Source organism: Ictalurus punctatus, chromosome 2 (assembly GCF_001660625.3).
Source record: "Ictalurus punctatus breed USDA103 chromosome 2, Coco_2.0, whole genome shotgun sequence".
Taxonomy (NCBI): Eukaryota; Metazoa; Chordata; class Actinopteri; order Siluriformes; family Ictaluridae; genus Ictalurus; species Ictalurus punctatus.
Window position 1 is genome coordinate 39394503 of NC_030417.2, and position 17500 is coordinate 39412002.

At 46.9% G+C, this 17500-nt stretch overlaps 1 protein-coding gene across 1 annotated transcript in view; it reads right to left on the reverse strand.

The window, feature by feature from the left end:
• The window catches only part of syt17 (synaptotagmin XVII), a 35674-nt gene that overhangs the window by 8416 nt on the left and 9758 nt on the right, over positions 1–17500 (reverse strand). Inside the window, exons 2-8 of the mRNA XM_053676629.1 lie at positions 17474–17491; positions 16041–16189; positions 12787–12965; positions 11507–12105; positions 10628–10748; positions 9062–9217; positions 1–2360 (exon numbers count right to left, since the gene is read on the reverse strand). The exon at positions 1–2360 is cut by the window's left edge and continues 850 nt beyond it. Of these exons, the coding sequence (XP_053532604.1) occupies positions 2164–2360; positions 9062–9217; positions 10628–10748; positions 11507–12105; positions 12787–12965; positions 16041–16189; positions 17474–17491 (1419 nt within the window). The 3' untranslated portion in view covers positions 1–2163. The remainder of the gene's footprint in view (positions 2361–9061; positions 9218–10627; positions 10749–11506; positions 12106–12786; positions 12966–16040; positions 16190–17473; positions 17492–17500) is intronic.

Sequence of the window (17500 nt, forward strand, 5' to 3'; positions counted from 1 at the left end):
ATGAAGGACAATAACACGTGTTGAGCTCTATGTGCAGGTGATTTAGTGCTCGAGCTAATTCTGTTTTATTCTGCAAATATTTTCACACCGTATCTTCATGGAAATTTCACCCAAAACCCTGTTTTCATCTGGAATAAACGTGTTAGCTGTGGACACGCAGGGGACGAGAAGAGCTGCTGTGATTGGACACTCATTTTTAAAGGGGACCAGAGGAGCTGATTTGATTGGACAGTCATTCTTAAAGGGGATGAGAGGAGCTGATTTGATTGGACAGTCATTTTTAAAGGGGACCAGAGGAGCTGATTTGATTGGACAGTCATTTTTAAAGGGGATGAGAGGAGCTGATTTGATTGGACACTTGGCATTTTTAAAGGGGACCAGAGGAGCTGATTTGATTGGACACTTGGCATTTTTAAAGGGGACCAGAGGAGCTGATTTGATTGGACAGTCATTTTTAAAGGGGACCAGAGGAGCTGATTTGATTGGACACTTGGCATTTTTAAAGGGGACCAGAGGAGCTGATTTGATTGGACACTTGGCATTTTTAAAGGGAATCAGAGGAGCTGATTTGATTGGACACTTGGCATTTTTAAAGGGGACCAGAGGAGCTGATTTGATTGAACAGTCATTCTTAAAGGGGATGAGAGGAGCTGATTTGATTGGACAGTCATTTTTAAAGGGGATGAGAGGAGCTGATTTGATTGGACAGTCATTTTTAAAGGGGACCAGAGGAGCTGATTTGATTGGACAGTCATTTTTAAAGGCGACCAGAGGAGCTGATTTGATTGGACAGTCATTCTTAAAGGGGATGAGAGGAGCTGATTTGATTGGACAGTCATTTTTAAAGGGGATGAGAGGAGCTGATTTGATTGGACAGTCATTTTTAAAGGCGACCAGAGGAGCTGATTTGATTGGACAGTCATTCTTAAAGGGGATGAGAGGAGCTGATTTGATTGGACAGTCATTTTTAAAGGGGATGAGAGGAGCTGATTTGATTGGACACTTGGCATTTTTAAAGGCGATGAGAGGAGCTGATTTGATTGGACAGTCATTTTTAAAGGGGATGAAAGGAGCTGATTTGATTGGACAGTCATATTTAAATGGGATGAGAGGAGCTGATTTGATTGGACAGTCATTTTTAAAGGCGATGAGAGGAGCTGATTTGATTGGACACTTGGCATTTTTAAAGGCGATGAGAGGAGCTGATTTGATTGGACAGTCATTTTTAAAGGGGATGAAAGGAGCTGATTTGATTGGACAGTCATATTTAAATGGGATGAGAGGAGCTGATTTGATTGGACAGTCATTTTTAAAGGGGATGAAAGGAGCTGATTTGATTGGACAGTCATATTTAAAGGGGATGAGAGGAGCTGATTTGATTGGACACTTGGCATTTTTAAAGGGGACCAGAGGAGCTGATTTGATTGGACAGTCATTCTTAAAGGGGATGAGAGGAGCTGATTTGATTGGACAGTCATATTTAAATGGGATGAGAGGAGCTGATTTGATTGGACAGTCATTTTTAAAGGCGATGAGAGGAGCTGATTTGATTGGACAGTCATTTTTAAAGGCGATGAGAGGAGCTGATTTGATTGGACAGTCATTTTTAAAGGGGATGAGAGGAGCTGATTTGATTGGACAGTCATTTTTAAAGGGGATGAGAGGAGCTGATTTGATTGGACACTTGGCATTTTTAAAGGGGATGAGAGGAGCTGATTTGATTGGACACTTGTTTTTAAATCACAAATGGACCCCATGGTGTGGAACTGAAAGCAACAGCCACATTATTACTGATTAATTTCCAAATACATAAAAAAAACAGTCAGCTGATTAACAGAAGCGACGGCACCTCCTATAACAGCAGCAGGAGGAGGAGGAGGAGGAGGAATGATCCCGCTGCGCTCAGCCCGAGTGGAGCCGATGATGAGGTTATTAAGTTCTCCATGACGGTAGTATCAGTGTGATAAAGAACAACCGCTGAACACTTTCTCCGCAGTCCACCTTTCTGAATAAAGTCCACGAACACCAGAGTAGAACACGAGTCGGCTCCAGAACCCACCGTCCATTCAGATCACCGCAGTTCTTATTTACCCTTCCAGTGAAGCCCCGCCCATTAAATGGTCCACACTTCCTGCCTCCACCAATCGGCATGCCGCGTGAGGATCACGTGACCTCGAGCGAGGCGGGAGAGACACGGTCACACTCGGCGCGTGAGCGCAGGCTGTGCCACTGTTCCACGGGCGTACGCTGGGAACGCAGCAGACGCCGCCAGTGCGTGGTCTCCGCCGGCCCCGTGGAGAACTGACCAATCACGATGCGGCCCACGAAGTCGTTGCTGCTCTTCATGTTGTGGCCGTAAACTAGAGACAAGACGAGAGCAGAAAATACTTCAACTGACAGGAAAGTTTGAAACGTTCATTTATAGATTTTATATTTATGAGCTTTAAAAGCTCTTAGAGCCTCAATGACAAGGAAATACGCTACAAAATACAATCGTAATCGGTTCATTTCTCCGAGTAAAATTAAGTGATTAAGTGCCGAGAGAACAGCAACGTTTTCACACAAGTGCCTTAACCACTTCACCAAATTCGGAATGAACTGAAAGTCTGTGTGTAAGCGCAGCAGGTCCGGCACTCCATCCTGCGCACACGTCACCATTTATACTACAGCTTGATTCATTGGTGCGTACGGGTCGCTCTCGGGGCAGTATAAAAATATTAAAAGGCTAAATATCTGTCATCAACTAGGACTATTCATGCAGCCATGTAGCGTCAATACACAGACTCCTATTAGAGCCATTTCAGGCACGCGCCGTCTTCTCGTTCACAGATCATCGTATTAGTCTTCATTTTTATTTTTCAGTATCCTTTTGATTTTACGTTACATCACATTACGTCCGATGGCAAAAAAAAACACGCTATTTCGTCCTCCGGTCCACATTTTTGGGTTTAAAGGCGAGTGTTTGTGTTTCAGAACCAGCGATGTGGACGCTGTTGAAAACCCGTCTCAGGACGACACGCAGGTGATTTTAATAATCTGACAGAGGAGCTCAGAATTTCCACTTAAGCAGCCGCGTAACCCGACTCTCAACACCAGGAACTTTCTCCATGTAAACAATGACGTTACTTTTGGACTTTTGACGCACCCTAACCCTAACCCTAACCCTAACCGCTAACCCTAACCCCAACCCTAACCCTCACCCTAACCCTCACCCTAACCCTAACCTTAACCCTAACCCTAACCTTAACCCTAACCCTAACCCTAACCCTAACCTTAACCCTAACCCTCACCCTCACCCTAACCCTAACCCCCTAACCCTAACCGCTAACCCTAACCCCAACCCTCACCCTCACCCTAACCTTAACCCTAAAACCCTAACCTTAACCTTAACCCTCACCCTCACCCTAACCCTCACCCTCACCCTCACCCTAACCCTCACCCTAACCCTAACCCTAACCCTCACCCTAACCCTAACCCTAAAACCCTAACCCTAACCTTAACCCTAACCCTAACCCCCTAACCCTAACCCCAACCCCAACCCTCACCCTCACCCTAACCCTAACCTTAACCCTAAAACCCTAACCTTAACCCTCACCCTCACCCTAACCCTCACCCTCACCCTAACCCTAACCCTAAAACCCTAACCCTAACCTTAACCCTAACCCTAACCCCCTAACCCTAACCGCTAACCCTAACCCCAACCCCAACCCTCACCCTCACCCTAACCTTAACCTTAACCCTAAAACCCTAACCTTAACCTTAACCCTCACCCTCACCCTAACCCTCACCCTCACCCTAACCCTCACCCTCACCCTAACCCTAACCCTAACCCTCACCCTAACCCTAACCCTAAAACCCTAACCCTAACCTTAACCCTAACCCTAACCCCCTAACCCTAACCGCTAACCCTAACCCCAACCCCAACCCTCACCCTCACCCTAACCCTAACCTTAACCCTAAAACCCTAACCTTAACCCTCACCCTCACCCTAACCCTCACCCTCACCCTAACCCTAACCCTAAAACCCTAACCCTAACCTTAACCCTAACCCTAACCCCCTAACCCTAACCGCTAACCCTAACCCCAACCCCAACCCTCACCCTCACCCTAACCTTAACCCTAAAACCCTAACCTTAACCCTCACCCTCACCCTAACCCTAACCCTCACCCTCACCCTCACCCTAACCCTCACCCTAACCCTAACCCTAAAACCCTAACCCTAACCTTAACCCTAACCCTAACCTTAACCCTAACCCTCACCCTCACCCTAACCCTCACCCTCACCCTAACCCTAACCCCCTAACCCTAACCGCTAACCCTAACCCCAACCCTCACCCTCACCCTCACCCTCACCCTAACCCTAACCCTCACCCTCACCCTCACCCTAACCCTCACCCTAACCCTAACCCTAAAACCCTAACCCTAACCTTAACCCTAACCCTAACCTTAACCCTAACCCTCACCCTCACCCTAACCCTCACCCTCACCCTAACCCTAACCCCCTAACCCTAACCGCTAACCCTAACCCCAACCCTCACCCTCACCCTAACCTTAACCCTAAAACCCTAACCTTAACCTTAACCCTCACCCTCACCCTAACCCTAACCCTCACCCTCACCCTCACCCTAACCCTAACCTTAACCCTAAAACCCTAACCTTAACCCTCACCCTCACCCTAACCCTCACCCTCACCCTAACCCTAACCCTAAAACCCTAACCCTAACCTTAACCCTAACCCTAACCCCCTAACCCTAACCCTAAGAGCTTCAGGAGATGAATTCTCCTCAAGCAAATGCAAAAAGAAAATAAATAAAAGGCGCTTTGTGCTTTTTCATTTCCTGAATATAAAGGAGGAAGGCCTTCCATCCCTTCGTAGTGAACGAGGGACAAGGGAACTGGTTAGCGCTCCCTGGATTTGAGCGGGAAAAAGCACGAATCCTTCAGAGCGATGTGTAATAGGTGTAAAAGCAAGAACAAGCAACTAAAGAGTAACGACAGAGATAATCAACGTAGAACCGCGGATCCGAATTGCACAGTGATGGCGCCGAATCATTCGCGATCCCGGAGGAAGGATAATGTACGGGTACGCCGTAGCAACAGTGACGTCACAGATGTCGCACATTTTTCACGGTTAAATCCTGCCAGTCCCACACCATACGTATATAACGGCTCAAGAACGCAGTGATAACACGCTGTAATGCGTTTATAAACCACCGCACACTCTGGAATAAAGATTTCTTTAAGGCATTACAGTTTTGCTTGTAATGATTTTATGTATTATACGGCGTGTTTATAGCCTTGTAAAGCCCTGTAGAGCACATTATTATCACTAAAACCAATCAAATTCAGCTCCAGTTTGACGAGTGCGCTACGTTCAGTCCTACACACACCAAGCTTTTTCAATTCAATTCAGTTTTATCTGTACGGCGCTTTTTATAACAGACATCGTCTCAAAGCAGCTTTACAGAAACATCAACACGGTGTACAGATATTAAAGGTGCGAATTTATCCCAACTGAGAGAGACACTGAGTGGAGACGGTGGAGAGGAAAAACTCCCTGAGATGTTAAGAGGAAGAAACCTTGAGAGGAACCGACTCAGAAGGAACCCGTCCTCATCTGGGTAACAACAGATAGTGTGAAAAAGTTCATAAAGTCCCACGTTTTATTAAAATTAGAACTGAATTTACAAAAGAAATGCTCTTTCAATCGTTGTGAACGTTCACGGTACGACGTTCTGATCATCTTTCTTGTGTTTATTCATTTTTAAAATAAACATAAAAAATGTTAAGGAAAAAACTATTCACAGGCCTCATAACACACTCAGAGTGCGGCTGGGTTTGTTCGGGATCGCCGACACGGCGTGTTATTAACACTACTTATAATGCATTACGCCAGCAATTCATAACTTGTAATACGTGTGTAATATAATGGAGTGCTTCATGGTTATAGTGCGTTATAAATACGACCCTAGTAGAAAGCGTTACTGAGGATTTTTATTGTTTGATTTAAAAGACAGAACCACAGAGGCGGAAGGAAGTCCGTGAGGAAACGACTCCTCTGACGAATTCGTCGCCAAGCAACAGCAGCGCTCGAAGAATCCATCCCCTCGAGAGCGCCCAGCCTCCAGAGACAGCCGCTAGACATCTCCGCTCATCTTCACATTTTATATCAAAGACGGTCGGGAAAAAAAATCTCCCATGAGGCTTTGACACGGTCTCTCTCACCACGTGGACGTTTACAAATGCTTTTTTTTAAACACGCACACGTCTGCCTCGATGTTATGCGAGCCTCAGACATGACGGACTGTGAGAGCGTGTAATACAGTCACGTCTCTGGGAGAGGTCCGGAGGGAGCGGGCGAGGGTGCGGCGCCGGTTCTGGTCACTCGTGTGAGGTCGAGGTGACGCGTCTCTGCCCTGACGTCAGGACTGGCATGGGTTCTTATTCAACAGCAGGAAGAGACGGAGGAACCAGACGCAGGCCGAGGACGTTCCTGTTAGCGATGTCTGAACCACACCTTGTTCCCTATGTAGCGCAGTCTGTTGTAGTGAACACAACTCAGCGCGAGGTCACTGACAAATCCAGTGATTTGATACAAGCTACATGATGATGATGATGATGATGATGAGGGAGAAATATTTGTGATGGTGCTCGCTCTCAGAGAAAAGGTACCACGCTCGAGCATTACACGTCACGCTGATGATTATTTTTTACACGAGCGGACTTGTAGCCGGTCTGACGGCGTTAGTTTGATGGTGAGTGTGCAGGAGTGTGAAGCGCTACAGGGAGCAGGACGGCCTGATGGGAGACAGATTCGGCCAGAACACCACGTCTGTTTCCACTCACCACATCACACACACCAGACAGCGTACAGCAGGGAAAGGGCATCATTAACACTGATTACCACTGCTGAGGGAGGGGGAGAGAGAGGGAGAGAGAGGGAGAGAGAGGGAGAGAGAGGGAGAGAGAGATAAGCAGACAGACAGACAGAGGGAAAAAGAAAGAGAGACAGAGAGAGAGAGGGGGAGGGAGAGAGACAGAGAGAGACAGAAAGAGAGGGAGGGAGAGAGAGAGTGGGGTGGGAGAGAGACAGGAGAGAGAGATAAACAGACAGACAGACAGAGGGAAAGAGAAAGAGAGACAGAGAGAGAGGGAGGGAGGGAGAGAGAGACAGAGAGACTGGGAGGGAGGGAGGGAGAGAGAGACAGAGAGAGAGACAGAGAGACTGGGAGGGAGGGAGGGAGAGAGAGACAGAGAGAGAGACAGAGAGAGAGGGAGGGAGAGAGAGACAGAGAGAGAGGGAGGGAGGGAGAGAGAGACAGAGAGAGACAGAGAGAGTGGGAGGGAGGGAGAGAGAGACAGAGAGAGACAGAGAGAGTGGGAGGGAGGGAGAGAGACAGGACAGAGAGATAAACAGACAGAGGGAAAGAGAAAGAGACAGAGAGAGAGGGAGGGAGAGAGAGACAGAGAGAGACAGAGAGAGAGGGAGGGAGAGAGAGACAGAGAGAGACAGAGAGAGAGAGGGAGGGAGGGAGGGAGGGAGGGAGGGAGAGAAACAGGAGAGAGAGATAAACAGACAGACAGACAGAGGGAAAGAGAAAGAGAGACAGAGAGAGAGGGAAAGAGAGACAGACAGAAAGCCAGACAGACAGACAGAGAGAGACAGACACAAAGAGGAAGCGAGACAGACAGACAGACAGAGGAAGAGAGAGAGACAGAGAGAGGAGGGAGGGAGAGAAAGAGAAAGAAATATAGGCAGAGAGAGAGAGAGAGAGAGAGAGAGAGAGAGAGAAACAGAGAGGAGGGAGAAAGAGACAGCCAGAGGGGAAAAATGTAACTATTCTCCGTAGGGCAGGAAGGTTCTAGCAGGGGGGCGTGGCATGTGGGCGTGGCATGTGGGCCTGGCACATGAGCATGGCAGGAGAGCAGCGTGCCCAGCAGCTTCCTCTGTTCATGTGGACTACAAAGAGCTGCAATAAAACACCACATGCTGCGCACCTTCAGTCTCACCCCCAGTCCCCAGCGTTCCTTCTTTTTTCTTTCATTCTTTCTTTCTTTAATCTGTCTTTCTTCCCCATCTTTCCTTCTGCTTTATTTATTTCATTTTGAACAGTAAATTACTTGATGTGGTGGATCCACAAACAATAGAATAAAAAACGTATGTAAGGATGCAACTTCAAACCACCCCTAACCTAAACTCCGCCCCCTTTCCCTCAGTAATCTGCCATTGCAAAGCCCTACATTTGCATATTTCAACCTGATTGGCTTTTATATTTGATGACATAACAACGCTTCCCTGTCATGTGTCTGTAGTGAACCAAAATCCAACAATAAACTATTTTTTATAAAGTTTGTGATGTTTAATGCATTTTGGATAAACAGGGTAAAAAAGTAAGAGCCTGAAATACGTCATCAGAAGCAGCTCCAGAATATCAGGGGAAATGTAGACATGTGCAAGGTTTTAGAACTAAATTATTTCCTTTTGAGGCATTTTGAATAATGAACTTGATTTCAGGTGTGAAACATGAAGGCTACAAAAAAATGATGGAAAGTCGGATGAGCCGCACAAAAAAACAATATTTTAGCTACTAGAAATAAAGTCTGAGCCCGATTTCCTCTGTGCTTTCTTTTCAGAAAGAAATGCATTCATTAAGTCCAATTAAATTCAGTCAGGTTGGCGTTTGAAATAAAAGGTAACGAGCGCTTTCTTGCAGCGGAGCAGTCTCACGGCGTGTGTCCACGTCTGACGGAGATCTTCTCCCCGTGCTGGACGGATAAGACTGCCAGGGAAAAAAAGAGTGTCCCCATTTTTTGAAGCCAATTAAAGAAAGCAGCGAGACATTTCTCTCACTTTTCTGTTCCTGTGCCGAGGTCGAGGGGAAGCCGAGAGATGTGTAATTAAAGAGAGAATCGGCTCAGATGTCTGGGAATTCGAGTTCCTGTCAGAGACGACCCATAATCAGAGCTGGAATTTGGTTCAATTAAATACTGTTAGGAGTGTGTGTGTGTGTGTGTGTGTGTGTGTGTGTGTGTGTGTGTGTGTGTGTGTGTGTGTGTTTACCTGTGAACACAAGGCTAACCTCGCTCAGTTCCTCATGAGGCACCCGGAAGCTGAAGGACTCGTTGAAGTAGGGGTCGATGGTTCCCCTCATACACGACGTCTTCTTGGTCTTCACCAGCTTCAGTCCTGCCACCAGCTGAACTTTCACAAAGGGATCTGACACCGAAACCAATCGGACAGATTCACATTTTTAAGAAGGTGTGAGAAGGTGTGAGAAGGAGTGAGAAGGTGTGAGATGGAGTGAGATGGAGTGTGAAGGTGTAATAATGAGTGAGAAGGAGTGAGAAGGTGTGAGAAGGAGTGAGAAGGTGTGAGAAGGAGTGAGATGGAGTGAGATGGAGTGTGAAGGTGTAATAATGAGTGAGAAGGAGTGAGAAGGTGTGAGAAGGAGTGAGAAGGTGTGAGAAGGAGTGAGATGGAGTGAGATGGAGTGAGATGGAGTGAGATGGAGTGAGATGGAGTGTGAAGGTGTAATAATGAGTGAGAAGGAGTGAGAAGGAGTGAGAAGGTGTGAGAATGTGTTAAGATAGATTTGTGTGACGTAAGTTCACGTAAATCAGGCCGTCACTCACACACATTAACACACTGGGGCGATTTTAAAGTCACTGAAACTGCCTAGTTCCATGTTGTTGTTTTGGAGGTTGGAGGAAACCGGCGAACCCTGCGCTCTCAAAAAGCTCTCATTTACATGTCGGCTCCACCCCTGACTTTGCACTTGACGTGATTTGTATGCAATCGGTGTTAGTCTCTCACAAACCTTCACTCAGGTACACACACTTAGACAATTTATCCATCTGTACGCATGTTTGTCTCTTTAATCAGAATGTTAGCAAATCAGGCTACGCACTATACACAGAAAATATTACCTCCATTTTCCCGCCAATTTAGCCAATTTTCCCACCCACTAGCTAACTATCACATGACAGCTACCGGCCAGTAAGGGTGAAGGCTAACACGTGCTCCCTCTGAGACACGTGAAGCCAGCGGTGGGATCTTTTCGAACTACAGTGCGGCGTAATACACTCTAAGGAAAGCGCTATCTGCCCTCTTCCGCATACACAAGCTCACAGATGCCCACGATTGGCTAGTGTCACTGTGATTTAACAGGAGACAGATTACGCCCCTCCCACCCAGAGACAGCAGTTTTGTTGATTTTATCTGAGCATTGGTTTTGTGGTTCGCGCCTATTCCGCTTTTCCAAATGACTGGTTATGTATTATCCTCATGTGGTGTCACTTTCACCTGCACTGACCGTCGCTATGGATACCGACTACGAGTCTTGGATTTACCCAAACAAAGCCAACGCTGAGCATACACACACTTGCGTCCTGCGTCAGCGTGTTCCCCCGATCGTATTAACGCCGAAACGGACCAACATCTGGAAGACTGAAGGTCTGTCCATCCAAAATGCAACGATTTTAAATTCTGCCATTAAAAAAAGTAGTAAAGGTTAAAATCCTCCTAAATTACAGTAGCTACAGCGGGCGAACCCTCAGCGCCTCCAGCTGTCGGTTCATATCACAGACTGAGCGAGTGGAAACCGTGACGAGAGGAACGAGGACGTACCTGAACCCTGGCACATGTCGGTCTGGAGCAGCTGTTTGGCTCTGATGACGTCTACGTTGAGTCGGCCGGCGCTCGGCAAGTAGTTTAAGGACAGCAGCAGTTCCCCGAGTTCGAGTTCATTCTGTACAACACACACACACACACACACACACACACACACACACACACACACACAGTTATAAATCCACACGTTGACTGAGAACCGAGACACGACGTCCTTCTGACACTCATCACCATTTTAATGGAAAATATTATTAATTATTCCCCGGACTTTACAGCTGCTCCAAAACAGCTTCACAGAAACCGGATAGTGACCCCGTTAGTCTGGTGGAATTTGGTTTATCTCGAGATAGTTGTTTAGCCAGATTCGATTTCTGACTCCTGATGATCGAAGACGTGAAATCAAAACCCTAGTGGAGTCATGTCGATCGACACGGCGACCATTTCAAAGAAATGAATCACGCGAATGTTTAAGTGAAATGCTTTGCGCGGTAATGTCAGGGTCATGAGAAACATTTGAGGCACTATGGCATAATTTACATCGACCTTTAAAAAAAAAATATTCACACTTAGTAAATGTCGTATTTAACCCGGCAAACATGAGCTTCTGCAAAAGTATTCCCTGCCCTCTAGTGGTAGAAATTTACACTTGCACTGACTCCGCCCACTGTTGACACTTTTGGGTAGAAACGATGTCTATAAGGCAAACATGAAAAATGTTATTTTGCTCATGCGATGGAGAGAAAACTGCAGCGTGGACAGTTGGAGTATGGAGCCTGAGCCTTTTAGAAACTCCACCTCTTTTCCTAACAGAGAGCGTTGCGTCTCGCTCAGACAGAGACCCTCGACTCAATGGTGAATAAATGTAAATGGTCAGACCTGTGAGCTGGGCACGAGAGCCTTCCACCAGTGTCCCCCCTTCACCAGGTCCACCTCGCTGAGCGGGAGCGTGACTTTTCCGATGACGCAGTGGCGTGAGAACTTGTCGAAGTCCAGGACGGAGAGCAGCAGCGTCCGGCGCTGGGCCTCGAGGAAGGGCAGCTCGAAGGTGAAGCGCTCCTCGAACACAGGGTTCTGTGTCTTGCGCTTGACGCCGGTCTGCCGCGAGTTCTTGTGGTCGGGCAGGAGGCTCATCTTGACGTAGGGGTTGGAGTGAGCCACGCCCGCGCCGGGAGGAGGCAGGTCCCGAGCCTCGATCACACGCACGATCAGCTGGCAGTGAACGAGGTCGTACTGCGTGCTGAAGTGCAGGAGGCCGAGCTGGTAGCGCAGCAGGAGCTCCTCGTCGCTCAGAGAGTCCACGTCGTCTCCGCCGGACTCGGACGAGTAGAGCCGCGGCTCCAGCTTCCGGAAATAATCGTCCGAAGGAGGCTGGGGTTTGCGCAGCGGCTGAACCGCCTCCTTCCTCGGGGACAAGGCCCAGAATTCAATGGGCTTCGTGTCCACCAGCGGGGAGCTGGGACGCCGCGAATCCAGACCTGAGACGCAGAAGACAATTTGACATTCACTACAATCCAATCCTCTAATAATAATAATAATAATAATAATTAAACTTCTAATCGTGCAGATATTTAATTTTTCATCCACAGTCCTGATTAAAGATCCTAAAGTCGGTCTAGAACATTTTTCAAAGTCAGATGAGACCCGTTTCATGTGTGAAGTTTGTTTCTAGCTACAAGGCTAACGGAGGCTAATTAACTTAAATCCCCTCATCACACAGTCACCTTAACCTAACGGTTTATCTACAACATATAAAATATCAGAATAAATCTATCAACCAAAAACTATTTTCTCGTTCGAATCGTTTCTACAAGTACGAGCTCCGCCTTCTGACTTTAGACCACGCCCCCTAATGAGCTCTTTGCTGTCCTTTTGTCCACGTTTATAGAAAACCGTGTGTGTGTTTGACAACTAAGTCTGTCTGAGACACCGAACATCTCCACAAAGCCGTTGCCACGGTGGGAGAAGTTACACACACACACACACACACACACACACACACACACACACACACACACACACATATTTAGTGCACCATGCTAAACTGGAGACTATATGCTTCCATTACATGTTAGCAACATTAGCATAGTAGCTCATTATAAATGTAAAGGACGTGTTTGGCCTAACTGTAACTTCAGTGCACAGTAACAGGGACGTACTGGACAGCTGGCGTGCGAGGCTGAAGGTGGAGCGAGAGTTCTCCGAGCCGGACCCCCGGCTGCTGGGACTGGTGCAGCTCGGACTGCTGCTGCCCGCGGCGTCGCCGTGGGCCGCATGGACCTGATCACGAGACCCCAGGTGAGAGTCTGACTCTTTCTCGTCGTTACAGTCGTTAACACTGAAAAAGAACGAGAGACGTTTTAATCCTCTTACACCGCGGCAACGTGTACGTTCCATCCATTTATAGTTACACTTAATATCGCCACACATCCTCAAAACAAGTTCGTTCCTGTTCTCACAGCTATAAACCTTCCATCCCTCACAGCCTCCCTTTTGTCTCGCTCAAAAAAGGTAAAAACCCCCATGCAGCTAGTCATGTTACCGAGAAACCTGGTACCCTGCTAGAAAAAAAGGTTCTTCAAGAGGTCTTGTATAACGAAGGGTTCTTAGCTTCCAAAAAAAAAAAGGTTGTACGAAAAGGAACCTTTTTTGACAGAGAACCGTTCTGTCGTAGGGTTCTACAGAGAGCCTGTAACGTACAGCTGAAGAACACGTAAGCGTTCTAGATGTTTTAAAGGTGTGTCTGTAACTGCGCTCAAATCACTGCCAAACATTCACGACTGGATTGAGTCTCCTGGGCGATCGAGTGAAGGTCGAGTGAAGGGATCAGACCTGTACTGCCAGCTCGTCAATAAAATAAGCCACGCCCCCGTGCGGGGACTGTTGTGATGTCACTCATGCTGAGCACTCGTGGTGAGTGAAGTCTAAGATGCTATAAACTCAAGCATGAAGATAAAACAGTGTAAAAATACACCATCGATATTCCGTTAGTCGCAAATCACTTCCTGTGTTGGTGTATTACAGCGAGTCATGTGACCAGCGTCACGTGACTAGGAGCGCTATAGTACGATGCAGTATAGAAGGGAAAATATCAGCTATTGTACGTTTAGATGGTGTGTGCGTGGAGTTTCCATTTCACGCAACACGTTGGCACTTTTTTGCGTTGTTATGTCCAAGTACCGATCTCAATCTCAGTCCCAAAGTGACGACACCATGCACGCTGATCAAGGTAATAATAATAATAATAATAATAATAATACGGGTAATAACGCATTGCTGAAAGAAAGTTGGAGCATTTGTTAGAATCAGGGAACACAATTAATCAGTGAAGTCTGTAGAAGCAACAGGCGATGAGTGAAATGACTGAAATCACATTCAGCAGGCGGATATAATTATAACAATAATCATTGAAAAAAAGAAGTCCATTTTTCTGTGCGTGAATTAGCAAACGAGTCCGGGCCAGAGTGCAACTTTCCACATTAATATCCCGCCCCGGAGCTCGTCTAACAGCCGTGGCTAATTTTATTGTGTTTCCCTGCAGGAATAAATATCCTGTTTCGGTTATTTCTTTGGCGAGGCCTGACTGCGAGGACTTCCCTTAGGGATCATCAAGGACCCTCTGTGTCCATGACTACAGCGCAATGAGAGAGATAGTTGTCACGGCAACAGAGCAATCTAAAACACATGGCCTCAGAAGGTCGGCGGGAGGAGGGTGGGGGTGGAGTCGAGGGGGAGCTGGAGGACTGGCGGATGCGGCTCATGATTACTCCTGGAAATTCAGCGGATATTGAGCGATCGGTTCAGACGCAGCCAGCGTGCAAGACCCGTGTGCAAAACCCTGCGATTACCCAGCAGCCCCCGGGAGACATCTGTCCGTGGAGAAAAACAAAGCAGGACTGACATTTCACAACACAACGCAAGCGCTTGATTAGAGACGGTGACGAAAACCCGTAGACTCGGACTGATCAGACCAAACCTTCACTCGTTTGCTCGTTCAGACTCACGTATAAACAAACACACGCCCAAACACCCCCACAAGCATGACGCGAGTCATACGCCGCCTGACCGCAATGAGTCACTACACATCACGTTACATTTCCCTGATAATACAGACCGGTGACCCAGCTGTGTTTCTGAAATAATTACTGAAGCATGCGCTTTAATCCGACGAGTCCGAGACGCTTCGCCGAGCAGCCAGACACGTCCACCACATCGCTGAAGTTCGGAAGAATCACAGAAAAATATATACATTTATACATAAAAACATCACCTGCAATATGCAAACATTCTATTAAAAAAAAAAGAGTTCACACTGGAGATGTATGAGGTCATAAAGAATTCATGTCTGCATTACATAGCGCTTATAACGAGGTTTCTTAGTAAAGTTGTCTACGGTTATAAGAGAACAATGGGTGTTGCGATGGTGTGAGGTTATAAAAAGTTCATAATAACTGCTGTGTGACATGTCGTAAGGGGTTTATAAAGGGTTTAGGAGTTCATGAAGGGGTCATATGGGCATTATATGAGGTCATGACGAGTTCACAGACATAATTTAAAAGAAGGATATCTGCGTATTGTGATGGTATGAGCTCACAGGAAGTCCTCACTGACGTGTGTGAGGTTATAAGGAGCTTATATAGACACCGAATGAGTTTATAAGATGATTATATGGGTCTTGCGTTTGTATGAGGTTATGACATGTCGATATTGGGCACTGTGTGAGGTTATATGTAGTTTATATGGGAATGGAAATGGTATACGGTATCGAAAGGTCCGTGTAGGAGTTGTGTTAGGTTAATAAGGGTTCATATGGGCATGGTATGAGATTAGAACATACGTTGTGTGAGCTAGGAGATTACACCTTTTGCTTATAAAGGGTTCATATGAGTGTTGCGTTAGGGTGTAGGCTTCATAGTTGGCATTTCACCAGGTGGTGAAGGATTTGTATGGGTGTTGTTGAGTTGTAAATGGTTTACATAGGCACACTGTGAGGTTATAAGACTTAATATGGGTGTTACACGAGTATTAGATGATACAGGGTTCCTTTTGGGTATTGTGTGAGGTTGTAAATGGCTGATATGAGGACAGGGATGATCTAGAGGCATGAAGGGTTCATATCTACATGTTATGAGTTTATAGCAAGCACAATACAGATGCGGTATATACAGTAGTTCTACACGGATATAGGTGTTGCGATGGTATAAGGATTATAAGAAGTTCATCCCGGGCATTGTGTGAGGGTATAAAGGGTTCATAAGGACCGTTTATGAAATGAAAGAGTTCATATAAAGGGTTGCTGTAGTGTTGTGTGAGGTTATGATGTGTTTGTACGGTGATACGTGCTCCAGTCGGTGTTCTATGCTGTTATACACGTACTGCGTGGTGATGATCCGAGGATTAAAGCTGTACTTACAGCCAGGAGGGCGTCTGTGCTGGAAACGGCCCCAGAATCTCCACTTCCTCCTCAGTGGTCTGACAGCAGCTACATTCCCAACACCAGTGCCAACACGCCCGACACGACCAGCGGCACAGCAGGAGATCCGTCAGAGTAGACAGCAGACCCTGAGGAGAATCACCACACCACAGACACCACTCAGGGATCCCGAAACTCCGCGCTAACTCCTGCACAACAAAGCATCGTAGCCTCGCAGTGGTGCTCTAGTTTTTTACAGTGTGGAAGCTACCTGCTACCCGATACTGTGTGAATTTCAAATATTTACTAGACATACCGCATACTAAAGATGAGTCCAGAGTTGAGATGCAGTAAGTGTGCAGAAATGTTTACCATCACTTGGATCAAGTGCTATTTTATAGGCAGGTGGAAGCCATTCTGTTAAACGAATCCCAAACTGCGGTGATTACAGCGATAATTACAACTAGGAGTATTCATTCAGCAATATACTAAACTCCTATGAGCTTTATGTCAACGCTCGCCGTCTTCTCTTTCATATATCATCACAATCAGTATTATTCTACCAGACGTTAGTGTCAGATCCGTTTCGGACGCGTACACTCAAGAAATATCTGGAAAACCTGAAGGTGTGACCTACACTCTGTTAATTAATTGAATAAAAGGTATTTAATCATCTGAATGAGGAGCTCCACTTAAGCAGGCGCGTAACCCGACTCTGAATACCAGGAACTTTCCCAGCTTAAGTACTGTACTGACGTAACGTCACCGTCCGACAGATTTGTAGTATGAAAACTGTCCGGTTTGTAAGAATCGAACGCGGTTCGTCCAAATGACGGTTTGTACAGACTTTTCTGCATAAAATATTAATCAGTGTCCGGCTCTCGGTAAGGAGAAAAGCCTCGGGGAGTCTCAGAGAGCTTCTGATTAAGATTTCGTTTTTGAGCTTCAGCCGTGGTGTGTGAGTCATCGCCTCGCTCTGCCGCGACACGGCCGCCCGGTCCCCGGAGCGCAGACGTGATTTAGTGCCGCTGCGCTCCGGCTAAACAAACAGCTTATGAACGCAGGTAGGCAATAAAGACGATCCGAACCGTCACAGAGACAGGAAGTGGAGCTGCGCTCGGGCCGAGGTGCAGGGTTCAGACCTCGAATCGAAAAGGCCAGCTATTTTCTGCTCGATTTCATCCGAGTGATTCTCATCACGCCGAGGCAGCGAGGCGATCCACCGAGGCCACGATTGCTCCATCAAGAAATGCTGATTGGGTGCAAGAACATGGCGTGCGCGAGGGGAAATGATAAGGAGTGAGGAAATTAACAAACGACCTTTTGGACCGCGTGTGTAACGCAGACGTGGGAAGAATTTACGGCGTTGGTTCGTGTGTCTGCGTAAACGTGCGTGCCGGTTTAACTTCAGCGGGGTTTACTGTGACTCCTACCTCGTTGACGGGTTCCAGCTGTCCTTT